We start from the raw sequence: 12,550 nt of genomic DNA on the forward strand, positions 1-12,550 counted from the left end.
TGGTCCGACGAGACGGCAATTTGGCATCGAAGGCCTTGGGCAGCGCTCGCTTGTTATGGTAGCCGGAAGTGCCAAATGGACCAGACAGCCATAAAGATGGAATAATCCTACGAGTCGTTCAAAATATGTTCACTATCGCCAAGTGCCAGGCTGTGGGAAGGAACAAGGCTTTGCCTTCTCACCAGCCAGCTCCGGTTCCCTCCGGAAGGGCCGTGGGTCTAGGATAGCAGCCCTCGGCCATGAACACAGGGCACCCCAGGTCTAGGCTGAACTCTTCTGGCCAGGCTGAACTTCCAGAGACTGACTGGCGGCCCAAAGTTGTTTGGAGATTTACTCCCAGGTCTTCTCATGCTCTCATAACAGTGTACAAGGCTTGCTATTGATACATATATATTAATGATATTATATATGTAATATATTACATAATACACATATATATATATGTAAATTAAATTCAGAGTATGAATTTAGTTAGCGTCTGGCCTGTCTTCTGGAATGCTCTCCCGTGCTGCATTTGTTTGTCAGAGAACCCTGGGAGAAGTAGTCACGTTGGCTGCGCCCACAGGACTTGAGGTCACAGACTTGATTCTTGCCTTGACTGTCACAGCAGGGGACGGGGAAAAGGGAGGAGCAGGACATAGAGATTTCTTGTCTGACCTGGGCTGGGCAACGCCAGAGGCGAAAGAGCTTCCATAGGTCCTAAGAGACCAAACCTTTCTCCGTCCAATCCGAGGAAGGACCCCACCGGTGGCCCTGTGCTGCCAACAGGCTCGAGAAGCTGGCTGGGTGAAGTAAACATTGGGAGGGAGGAGGACCCCGTCTCCAACCCGTGGGGGGACCTGTGTGGCTGCTGGCCCCACTCTCTTCTCCTTCCTTGAAGAGTCCACTTGGGAGTCAGGTTTGCGTGAGCTCTGGTCCCACGGCTGCTGAACTTCGCAGTGTAAAGAATATTCCAAGGCAGCACCCCGAGGACCCACACGGACCAGAGCCAGCGGGAGCCTCCGAGGAAGGGGGGTGGACGGCGTTTCGGAACTCTGTTATAACAGAGGAGCGTCACCTGAGTCTCTCTGAGCGCGCGGGGGGGGGGGGGGGGTCACCCTGCCCTTCCTTCACAAGGCTACAGTCCTTGTCCCTTCTCCCTGCAGAATGAACTGGGGGAGAGGGGAGGGAAGATCCTTTCAAGGGAGGTAGGCGACTTGCATCCCTGAGGTCCCGGAAGGCAGAAGCGGGCTTCCTTGTGTTGCCATGGTAACAGCAGGCTGGCACCCGGCAGCCCAAACCAATCAGAGAGGAGGCTGGGAAGGCGAGCTTGGGTGTAGCTGGCCACCCATGACACCAATGCCTCCCGGTACTCCTTACCAGACTGAGGCTCGGGTGCTGTGTTTTGAGCGGACGTGAAGGCTCTGCCACCGGCCGCTGATCAAACCACGAGTCCTGCAAACCCTGAATGGCATCTCCTTTGGGCCCCACCTGGCCGCTTGCTCCCCAGGGCCTCTCTAGCCCACAGGGGAGTCTTGACAACTGTTACCCCCAGTTTTCAGACAGGACTTGAACCCTTCCTTCAGTCAGAGGGTGGAGTGCGACTTGCTGGGTGGTTTGGGCACTGAGAAAAGCCAAGCTCCACGTGTTCCTCTTGGTTTCCTATCCCAACCTCTGGGTCAGGTTCCGTGGCACCTGAGAGGCCTGGAGAGGCCCGGGGTGGCCGTCACAAGGGAACGCCGTGATCCTGCAGCTGAGGTACCTCCTCGGCTCCTGGGCAGGGAAGTTCACCAGTCTCCAGGCTGGGATTCCTCAACGGCTTTGATTGTTCTTGGGTGGTTCAAAATCTTCCTTTCCCCCAACGAGGTCCAAATTCCTTGGCAGACAACACCCCCCACCCCCCCGCACCCCCCATTCCCACCCCTCACCCCCCACCCCCACCCAGAGCTGGAGGTATGTCCCAGCCGGAGGCTTGGCCAGGGCCTCTTTCCTGCCCGTCCCAGGCCTCACTGTCCTCTGACGAGAGCCCACCTTCACCTGCCCCTGGAAGGCCAGGACGCCCGGGAGGGAGGGACCAGGCTCCCAAACACACACAGGTAACCCCTGATAGTGGAGAGCATCCCGATAGAAAGTGGGAGAGGCGGGCAGACAGGTCAGAAACCTCGTCAGCCGTGCAGGAACAGAGGCAAAGCTGTTGATCTTTCAGGGGGGAAATTCTGTAAATGGTCTGTGGACCATTTACCCACGGAGTAGGAGAAATGGGGCCGACCCAAACGGACCTCAGAATCCCAATGCCGTTTCAGAACCACCACTGCCATTAAAAAAAATAAACAAATACATGAAAAGGCAGACAAGGGGCCACAGCTCCTGCGAGCATGGCTCCTTCAACTTACCGGTAAGTTCAGGTAAGGTTGAAGGAGGAGTCTCATTTAGCTGGGGAAAAGTCCTGGCGGACCTGTAGGGTGAGGTCTGTCTTGCGAGGTGGGAAGTTTAGGGTAGGGTAACAGCGGGGGTTTCCACAAGCAAAATGGAAAACCAGAGCTGGGGGGGGGGGGGCTGAGGCCGCAAGCAACTTCAACTGGAGAGCAGGAATCTCCATTCCTGATAGGTCGGCTGGGAGAGGAGAGGAGAGGAGAGGGGAGAGGAGGGGAGGTGAGGGGAGGGAGGGGAGAAAAGAGGAGGGGAGGAGAGGGGAGGGAAGAGGAGGGGAGGGGAGGGGAGAGGAGGCGAGGGGAGGGAGAGGGGAGGGAGGGGAGAAAAGAGGAGGGGAGGGGAGGAGAGGGGAGGGGAGGGGAGGGGAGAGGAGGGGAGGGGAGGGGAGAGGAGAAAAGAGGAGCTGCGGCCGCGGCCCCTCACCGGATGATCCAGATGTTAACCCAATGCTCCATCATTCCCCCACTCACGCGGAAGGACCAGGATCCCATGGGAACTTCCCGGCGCCCCACGCTGCCCCTTCCCCTGACTCCCCTGTATCTGTTCTCTGACCGGCCATGCATCCAGGAGTCCATCTGGCTCGGGTCAGGAAGCTACACAGCAAGGGCGTCCTGGAGCCTGGAGCTCATCAACCCTTCCCTCCTGTCTCTCTACCGCATCCTGGGAGTGTGATCTCCTGCTTCAAGCCTGGCCTCCACGTGAGGCTCAGTTGGGGCAGGAGGAGGGGGCTGGGCAATGTCACAGCCTAGCGCTTCTCCCCACGCCGCCCGGCTGAGGAGGTGGAGGTGAGGAGGGAGCTGAGAGCTGGGCTGTTGAAAGGAATTCTCACCCGACAGGGGTGAGACCAGGGAGGCCAGGGGCTGGCTCCTTGGCTCCTTGGCTCGGCATCTGTTCTTTGCCTGGGTGCAGATCACCACGGGGTGAATTACAGCGCACCAGCAGGCCTCAGAGGCTGGGCGAAGGAAGGTGAACTAGGGCAGGTAATCAGGCGGCGACCTTCCTGTCTGAAGCTGCTCCCACACGCCCACACCTGGGCAGCCTAACCTACTTCCCCAGGGGGAGGCCGGCTGATTGCCTTGATGCCCTGGCTGATCTGGGAATCTCACCAACTGCCAACCGGCTGATTGTCTTAGGTCCAAGGCCAACCACCCTTATAGGCTCCCTAAAAACTGGACGAAGAAAAAGAAAACCGTGGACACTCTTTTCTAGAGGGCTGGAAGAGTCACCTTGCTCAGATAGTTGCCCAAGGAAGTCAGGGGGGGGGGATCCAGCCCCCCAGAGACCCACTGGCAGAGGTCTTTATTTTGAGGATGGGGAGCAGGGAGCCTTGGAACCGCAGCCTTCGGGGGAGAGCCTGACAGCGGGACCACAGAGGCAGTTCCACAGACCCTCCCTCCTCATCCCCGAGTCAGAAGAAGAAGCCCCCCCCCCACAACCTGGACCAGGCACCCAGAGTGAAGATCTCCAGATAACACCTGGGAGGTGGCCCCCAGGCTCAGTGTCCCAGCAAGATCTCAGGAGACCAACATGGGAGAAAGCCACCGTGGACTGCGGCTGGCGAGATCTGAACACGGGTCGAGGAGCCCCCTCCGTGGAAGCCAGCCCCCCAGTTCGGCTCTGCAGCCTGCCTGCCTGCCTATCCCGGGCCAGCTCTGTCTGCCCCGGAGATCTCACCAGGGAAGACACGTCACAGCTCCTTGATACCCAGTGTGAAAACCGTGGGAGGCAGAGGCTTGCGGACGGAATGCCCTCTGCACACCACCCCCCCATCCGCCGACCCTTCCCACCCAACGCACAACACCCTGCATCAACGGGCAAAAGACCTAGGGCAGCGGACCAGACACCTCCCCCTGTCTCCCAACTGCTAAACAAGCCCACGCGTCCCGGCCTGGCCTCTCCTCCCTCGCTCCGAGCCCATCCTGACCCACCTCCTCCAGGAAGCGGGGTTATTTCTGTCCGCGCACCCGTCCGGGCACCGGCAGCTCTCTGCTCGAGGAGAACAGTGCAAGGCCTACTGAGCCTCTCCTGTTTCAAGGCGGAAGTTCTACCTTGAACTCAGGCACCACCGACACCAACACCGACCAACCACCAACCAACGCTCTGGATGTCCCTGGCCTCTGAGCACAGAAGACAGCGCCAGCCACTGCCATCTCCCTGCCCCAGCCCACTCCGAGGGGCAGGAGCTTTCCTTAGAGGAAGGAAGGACTTACGCCAGAGTGGACTCAAAGAGAAAAATAAAGCCAGTGAGACTACCAGCACCACGCTACCTGCAGTCCGCCCACTGGATGGATGGAGCGAGTGCATCCACGGTTGTCTTCCCTTCCTAAACCAGGCTCCACTGGGGCCTGTGGAGGCCCAGTGAAGGGTCCAGATCCAGCCAGCGTTGCTCCCCCAGCCCTCTTTCTCTGCGTTGGCAGCGTATCTGCTATGTTCCTAAGTGACAGGCAGAATCCGCAAGCCTGCTAGCCCAGGTCTGGATCTGGGGCCCAAGGGTGGGAAAGTATCACAGCTCATTTAAGCATCAGACTCTTGACAGAATCTCAGGACTCTCTCCCTTCCGGAAGCCCATGGAAGCTGGGCCTCTGTGTGTGTGTGTGTGTGTGTGTGTGTGTACGCATATGCGTACATGCACGCTTGCATATGCATATGTCTGTGTGTAGATATCTCTGAATAAGCTCAGGGATGACCGGTAATCCCAAAGCACCATCTCTCTCCAGCAAGGTCTTGCTCTCAAGCTCCACGGGGAAGATACACAATCAACCCCCCATTCCAGGGAGCAACCACGGCTCTGCTGTTGCATCCAAGATACAAAGGCTCCCCGGTCTCCGTTCCCAGGCCTCTTAGGTCTCCAAGAGTCATACATTCTCAAATCTCCTCAAGTCTTAGATGCCTGGATACCAGAAAAGCCCCCCAGACACCAGGGGAGTGAGGGTCTTACAGACCATGGCAGCGGTCACAGGAGTCAGGTTACCGAATCCTCGTTTCTGTCCCTTGTGCTGTGTGACCCTGTGGGTGAGCCATTCCAACCTCTCTCTGAGCTGCTAATCCCTCCTCGATATACGACCTGCTGTGAGGTTTACGGCAGGATATAAACTGGAGAAATTCACTACGAGAGCACCCAGCAGAAGAGATGGTAAACACTTTCGTGAGCAGACCCCAGCTACGTAACTTTTTGAAAAGAAAAAAAAAAAATCCAGCAAAACAAGAAAGAAATTGTGGGCAGCCTGGAAATTTCTATATCTTTAATATTCTCTGCAAAAAGAAAAAAAATTTCCAAATAAGAGGTCCGATGCAATCGTTTCATTAGAAAATAAAGTGTTTATTAAGAAACTATACACTGAACACTCCTATAAGTCTCTGTGGGAGCACAATGGCCCATTGTCTTAGCACAAGGTGAGAAAAGATGACAGAATCGAAGATGCTGGGATGGATGGGTGGTGCCTGAGAGGCTGGAAATGAGGTAATGGCTTACAATCATTGAAAAGAAAACATCGTCCTCACGCTTACTCCTTAAAGCCACACTGGAGAGAAGACCCTGGACCCCCAAGGCGGGGGGGGGGGGGAGGGAAGGGGAAGGGGAGACCAGCAGGAAGCAACGGGAGAGACCCCGCTGGGGAGCAGAGGAAAACAGGATGAGGGGCGGCTGGTAAGGGGGCCAGAGTAAAACACACAATGCACGTGCACGCGCGCGCGCCTCGGGGGGGAGCTGGGGAAAGCCCGAATCTCAGGTGATACCGTGGAAACTTTGGTGCCCAGCAAGAGCTTAGGAGGTTTTTGTGCACGCGGGTGGCTGTGCACCCGTGGAACCTGCTGGACACTCACCGTGAAGGACCAACGTTCCCGGGATTTGGGGAACAGAACCCCTCCTCGGGACCCTTGACTACGGTAGCAAGCCCAGGTGAACTTGCCCGCGGGGCGTGGACTATCACTCCACTCCACACACCCTGTGACCACCGCCGCCGCTGTGTCCTGAGACACGCCCCGCCTGCCCCCCCAGAGGGAGTTCCCCGCCCCCCCCCCCCCCGCTCTTCACCACCACCTCAGCCACATCCAACAAGGGACGCACGCCGTGGTCATAGGGAGAGCTGGGCCAAGCCAGACTCCGACTCAGCCACGGAGGTGTGGGAGTATGTCAACCTTTCCTATCAAGGTACCTCATCCTCTTCCCTCTCCCCAGTGGGTCAAGCTGAGAATTGAGGGTATGGGTGGGGGGGAGGTGGGGAGAGCAAAGGGAGGGAGGGGGGAGAGAGAGAGAGAAGGAGGGAAAGAGGGTGGCCGTGGAGTAAGGCATGAGTGAAAGCAAGCAGAGTGAACACACAGATTGACCAGAGAACAGGGCGACACTTCCGCCAGGGCCACCAGAAAGGGGCTGGAGGAGACCGAGTTTGACTTTCTCTTCCCCTTCCGTCCATCTTGACCTCGACATGGCGATCCCACTGGGCTCCAAGAGTTCTGGGTGAAGAATCAGAGGAAGCAGGAGGGAGAGAACCCCTCCCCGGGCTACGGGCTAGCAGGAAGGGCCCGGGTCCCCGGTGGTCTTAGGCGGATGGCCAGTCCCCGGGCAAGAGCTCCTGCGGCCACACCCGCCAGAGCAGAAGCAGAAGAAATGCTCTCCCAGGAATGTCCCCAGGGCCACCCTCACCGAGCCGCACCAGAGAGGAGACGGGGCAGGGCACAAGTGGGCTGTTGTTTCTTTCTCCACCAAAAATAAAAACAAAAATAGGAGAAAAAAAATGAAAAAAAAAAAACAAACACGATAGGCTTCCATTCTTTCCTCCGCGAGCTAGGCTGGGACCAGAGCTGGCCAGTGGCTCCTGAGACGCTGGCTCTCCGAGAGTCCTCCCGCTGCAGGACTGCAGGGAGGGTAACCAGACCACCGGAGGACTGCGTGGCACCCCCCCCCCCCGGGAAGAGCCTGGGAGATCCCAGGCTTCCAGGCAGGAAAAGTGAGGCCAGGACGTGGCTGGGCTGGGCTTCATCACGCTTGCTGCTGCTGCTGCTGCTGCTGGTGGTGGTTGGGTTGGGTTGGTGTTTTTGAGAGAGAGAATGACTACTGTGTATAGAAAATAGTTCCTGGTCCACAGGGGTTTGTTTGTTTGCTTGCTTTTTTTTTCATTCTCTCTATTGGCCCTAAAGATGGCGGCAGGAGTCTCACAGGCCAGAACGGGGAGAAACAAAAAAAAAAGGGAATACTGTGATGACTGGAAGAAGGAGGGAAAGGGAATCGCCCATCTTATGTCCGGACTCCGGGGCTCACACAGTGTCTATTTCGCATCCCCAGATCCAAAAACAAAAACCAAAAAAAGAGGAACAAAGAGAAAGATGATGCCTAGCGCTTCCAACCGCTCAGAGGCCCCAGCCTACCAAGGTGACATCAGAACAAGGAGGTTTAGAAGAAGGTTTGTGTTGTGTGTTTTTTTTAAAAGCCATGGCGTCCTTTGCTGAAATACACATTGACATCCTCAACATAGAGGCTATGGTTAAGAGCCTTAGAGTGTCCAGGAAGACTTATCGGATTCAACATAATTTCTCTGAAACCTATAAAAACAAAAACAAAACAAAAACAAAAAGGGGGGACAGGAAAACAGAAAATGCAAAATAAAGTAAAAACCGACCCCACCCCACCCCACTCCCCAAAGGAAGATCAAAACTAGGAGGAGGGCCAACAGAATCGCTATACTGGATAATCAAACGGATTGCCAGCAGAGGGGCAGGGAGGTTTGAGGGGGTGACGTGAAACCGGGCACGGTCCAGGAAGACCAGAAACACACAGCCCTCATCATGCTACGGCCTCCATTGAAGGGAGGAAGGGAAATGAGAGTTGGGGAATCTTGGCCTAGATCTCTCATCTGACTTGTCCTTTCTAGAAGGAAGAACCCCTTCGACAAGGAGCCCCGAGGCCAGTTAAGAGAATGGTTGCGGGCACGAGGGTCTGGAGAGAACACGGAGGAGGAGCTGTGTAAATGTGTGTGTGTGTGTGTGTGTGTGTCTACACACATATGCACACCTGCAGACAGGTGGACAGAACAAGCTATGTGTGACCCTGCCTGGGCACTGGGGGCCTGGGGGTGGGGCGGGGAGATACAAGTAGGTAGAATTCACGTGCACGGAGATGTATTCTTTCGTCCACAATGATCGGATGGGATTGAGTTGTCTGGAAGCGTTGGGGATGGGGTCAGATCTGTGATGACCAGGGGGAAATCAACTGTCTATGATGCTGGACTTCACCTGGCTTCTCCGTGCTGACCCCTGGCAGGGTGGGGGAAGGGAAGGCCGGCCGTGGGTGTGTTGTTACCCTGCTGCTTCTCTCCGGGCCTTGGTCCCTCTCGTTTCTCCCGCACCCAGCACCTAACCTCTCCTCCTCGGGGGAAAGACTCCTGTGACCTACGGGACTCGGGGTATCCAGCCATACCCCCCAGTCCTCTGACACGTGGGTGGCTTGATGCGTCTTGGGGACTTCAGAACTCCAGGGGGGGAGGGGGGCCTCGGTGGCGTACGGAAATGTCAAAGGAGGCGACTCACCATGTGACTTTGGGTAAGACACATCCCCACTCTGGACCTCGGGCTCCTCATATATATAGTGGGTTGATGGGACTAGGTGGTCTCTAGTGTCCTTCAAGTTTAATATCCCATGATTGTCTATGTTTGAAAAGACCCCTGGCAGAAGAGGCAGACATGGGGGAGGGGGGCGGTTAATGGTCAGTACTGAACCCCAGGTGTACACACACACACACACACACACACACACACTCACACGGGGAAGCCCTCTGTAGAGCACAGCACTGGGAACAGACATTCCCTCCCGCCCCGCTGGGCCTGCTGGGGTGTCTAGCCGATTTTACGCGTACACTTTAGATTCCTCTCTCTGAGCATCTCGCGGTGGCATGATCGGACTGGTTCCAGGGGTCAAGGGAAAAAGCTCTGCCTAGTCCTTCTCCTCATATGTACCCCCTTCCTGGGACCAGGGAGACCCAGCTTGCGCCCATCTACTCTTCTGAGTGGCCGTTCCTGGGCCTGGAAGGGGGAGGGTCTGCTGGATTCAAGCCCCCTTTCCCCCCACCCCTGCTCCCGAATCTCCCTTAAGGCTCCTGATCTCCCACAGAAGGTGTTCAGCGGATGTTGAGGGGGAAAGCGAGGTGACGAGAAGCAAGGATGACAGGGTGAGGATTCCCTAAAACTCCGCTGACTTTGTTCGGGCGTGAACCTCCGGAACGGCCCAAGAGCTCTTGGGGCTGTTTCCATGGGAGACCCAAGGGCCACAGCCCGTGGGGAAGAGACACCGTTCCTCTCCTTCGGAGGCCACGCTGCGTCCACGGGCTCTGGACGGTTCCACGTCGGATCGGTGGAAGGCCAGGGCCAAGCCCGGCTGAGCCTCGGCGCCAAGGTCTCTGAAGCTGCCTGCCTGAGCCTGGGCCTTTCCCCGGGAGAGCCGGGATGGGAGGTTTGTTTACTCTGGAGCCCTTTCCCAGGTGGAACCTTTCCAAGATTCGAAGCGCTGAAGCCTGATAGCAGAAGAGGCACCACTCCAAAATCCTCCATCACCCCCTGCCTCAGAAGGAGCCCAGAGCAGGAAAGGAAAGACATTTACTGGGCAGGGAGGGGAGAGAGAGAGAGAGAGAGCAGAGATAAGCAAGGGGACATGGAGCCTGCAGGAGATGCGGGGAATGGGGATGGATGGGGTGGAGGGAAGCCAGGCTGGGGAGAGGTGAAGATGCCCACCCGCCGTGGTCCACCGACCCCCCGTAGCTGACCTGGGGGCCTCTCTCTGTCAACAGCCTTCCAAAAGCCCCTGGAGCACAGGGGAACCGCAGGCCCCTCTGTAATTCAGAACCAAGCCTGGCCTTAGGGATTATCCAAACACACACTTCCTGAGAAGCCAGCCAGAGGCTCGAGCATCACGTGGGGAAGCGGGAGGCTGGGGAAGAGGAGGAGCGGAGCATCACGGGATGGGATGAGAGGGGTCAGGGCCTGCTCTGCCCTGCCCAGCCCAGAGCAGGTCCAACCCTCAGGAAAGAGTCCCGGGCGTCCACCACAGCGAGGAGCCGCGCAGCACCCGCAGCTGACTCGGAGACTCTCGAGCTTTCTAGAACCTACCAGATTCTGCAGCTTCTGCCTCCCCTCTCTTCATCTGTCTGACTCTGGGTTCCCCAAGGCCTCTCCTCCTGTCTCTGCCTCTCCCTGTTATTATCTGACATGATATTATTGCCCAACTCCATAACCTCTTTAGGTTATGACTTTAAAACCAAAAAAATAAATAAATAAAGGCCAATTGGATTGTTCTTGAACATTCCCCGCTTCCTCCGTATTCGTGGTGACGCTGAACGCACACCGGCCTTGACCGTAACCGAAGCACCCTGTACTGCAGGGCACATTGAGATATTGGTGGGCATCTGGAACCAGAGACAGGGACACACTCAGACGGGAGGGCGCCCTGCCCTAGGCCCCTGCTCTCCGTGGGGTGAGATGCCCCCCTTCTCCCCCGCCACGCTGCACGCAGACAAGAGTGGAAGAAACGAGGCCCCACGCCGGGTCCCTGAGATTGCTCGCCCACCTTCAGACACGACGGAGCAATGACCACCTACAGGAGTGAAATGGAGGCGGTGGCGGCGGGCGCCGCTGCCCGTGGTCGATTCACCCCCAGACCGCTTCAGAAACGATAGGATTCACCTCGCTTTGCCAGCGGGAGGCCCTGGCCTGGACTTCATCCACCCAGACCCCAAGGTTCCAGCTCCCATCTCTCCTCACGATAAACTATTCCGCTGGCCATCCACCACGTTTCTGAAAACTCCTATCTTAACTCCTGCCGTCCTGAGCCTGCAAACCCGAGCCAAGTGCGCGCGCTTGCTCTCTCTCTCTCTCAAATTTTTTACTTAGTTGCTAGCACTTAAAACTTGGAGAATTTCACAAATATCCCCGTTTCCAGGTTCCCTTGAAGATCCGAGCCCTGGCAAGGCGGAACGAACATCTCTGCACAGTAATAAGCAACTGGCGACGGTGGCGATGCTCGATTTAGACACGACATCTGTTCTCCAGTTAGCTGTGGCTCCCGCCGCTCCCCGCTGCCCGGTACCCCTGCACGTACAAGCGTGACACCTGCACAGAGTCTTCGCCTTGGAGCCTGGAACTCCTTGACAGGCATTAGGTCAGGGATGCGTGTTGATGACCTGGGAATTCTATTCCACGCATCCACCACCAGACTGACTCTGTGATACTAAACGTATTTCCTCCGGTCACGGTTAATAATGATAAAGAACAGGTTTAGCCCATCTCGGAACGGGAAGAGAGCCGGGGACCAAACTCTACAGGGAAGGAGAGGGTCCTGGCTGGGGTTTCCAAATGAAGCTTTAATGTCCCGGGGTACAGTCTGTGGCTAAGGATGTTGGACTGCGTGAGGCCCCCTCCCCCCGAGATTCACGAGGAGGACATGCCTTCGAGCAATGAGCCTAAGTTGGCGCTCCTATAATTCTGCAGATCCTTCCAAAGCTAAGTCTCTACTCTTACGTTTTTTTTTTGTCTCTAAACTTGGGAGTCCAGGGTGACGATGAGTGTATACTCCACTGCGCACTGCTTCGTGCTACAGCATCTCTGGTTTGCAAGTTTATTTCTCTTGTTTGGCACGGGGGCGGGGGGGGGGGGGGGTCTGGCTACATCATCTTTTGCTTCCAGAGGGAGAGGGTGGTCAGTATTATCTCTGCGGCAGCAGCAGGTGTGAGTCCACTAAAACTCGGACTTGGTTGCATGGTTTTGAGCAGAGAGGCTGAGTATTTTTCTATGTGAGAAAAGTGTATTCTCCTTGGTAGCAAAGTTAGCCCTTTAACGGATATCTGCCACGTCCTTCTTCCATGATTTCCTGTTTCCCAAGGGTGTTCTCTCCTTTCCGATTCCCCTTTGTACCAAAACCTCCATCTTCCGGTACGCCCACCCCCGAAGTCTCCCCCGACTGCACGCAGCTCAGTGCCATCCTCTCTCCTCAGTCCCTCCGGGCGCCAGCCTCTCACCTCTGCACCTCTGCCGTGGGCCACGGGGCCTCTCCGTCATCCACATTCTACTCCTGCCACAGAAACTTCCTCCAAGGCCACCAGTGGTAACTCCATGGCCAGATTTTTTTTTTTCTCTCCGACCCTCTCAGACTTGATCA

General features: G+C 56.6%; 1 protein-coding gene across 6 annotated transcripts in view; it reads right to left on the reverse strand.

The window, feature by feature from the left end:
• Ntrk3 (neurotrophic receptor tyrosine kinase 3) overlaps positions 1 to 12,550 on the reverse strand; it is a 231,840-nt gene that overhangs the window by 57,040 nt on the left and 162,250 nt on the right. The window contains exons 13-14 of one of the 6 annotated variants that reach the window (XM_042698527.1): positions 8,935 to 9,069; positions 6,484 to 7,950 (exon numbers count right to left, since the gene is read on the reverse strand). The exons of 4 other annotated variants lie outside the window; for them this stretch is intronic. In XM_042698527.1, coding sequence (XP_042554461.1) covers positions 7,832 to 7,950; positions 8,935 to 9,069 — 254 coding nt within the window. In that variant the 3' untranslated portion in view covers positions 6,484 to 7,831. Of the gene's footprint in view, positions 1 to 6,483; positions 7,951 to 8,934; positions 9,070 to 12,550 lie in introns of those variants that run through there. One more of the 6 variants, XM_042698526.1, reaches the window with a different exon arrangement.

This window comes from Dipodomys spectabilis, unplaced genomic scaffold (assembly GCF_019054845.1).
Source record: "Dipodomys spectabilis isolate Male_0828 unplaced genomic scaffold, ASM1905484v1 ptg000233l, whole genome shotgun sequence".
In the NCBI taxonomy this organism is placed as follows: Eukaryota; Metazoa; Chordata; class Mammalia; order Rodentia; family Heteromyidae; genus Dipodomys; species Dipodomys spectabilis.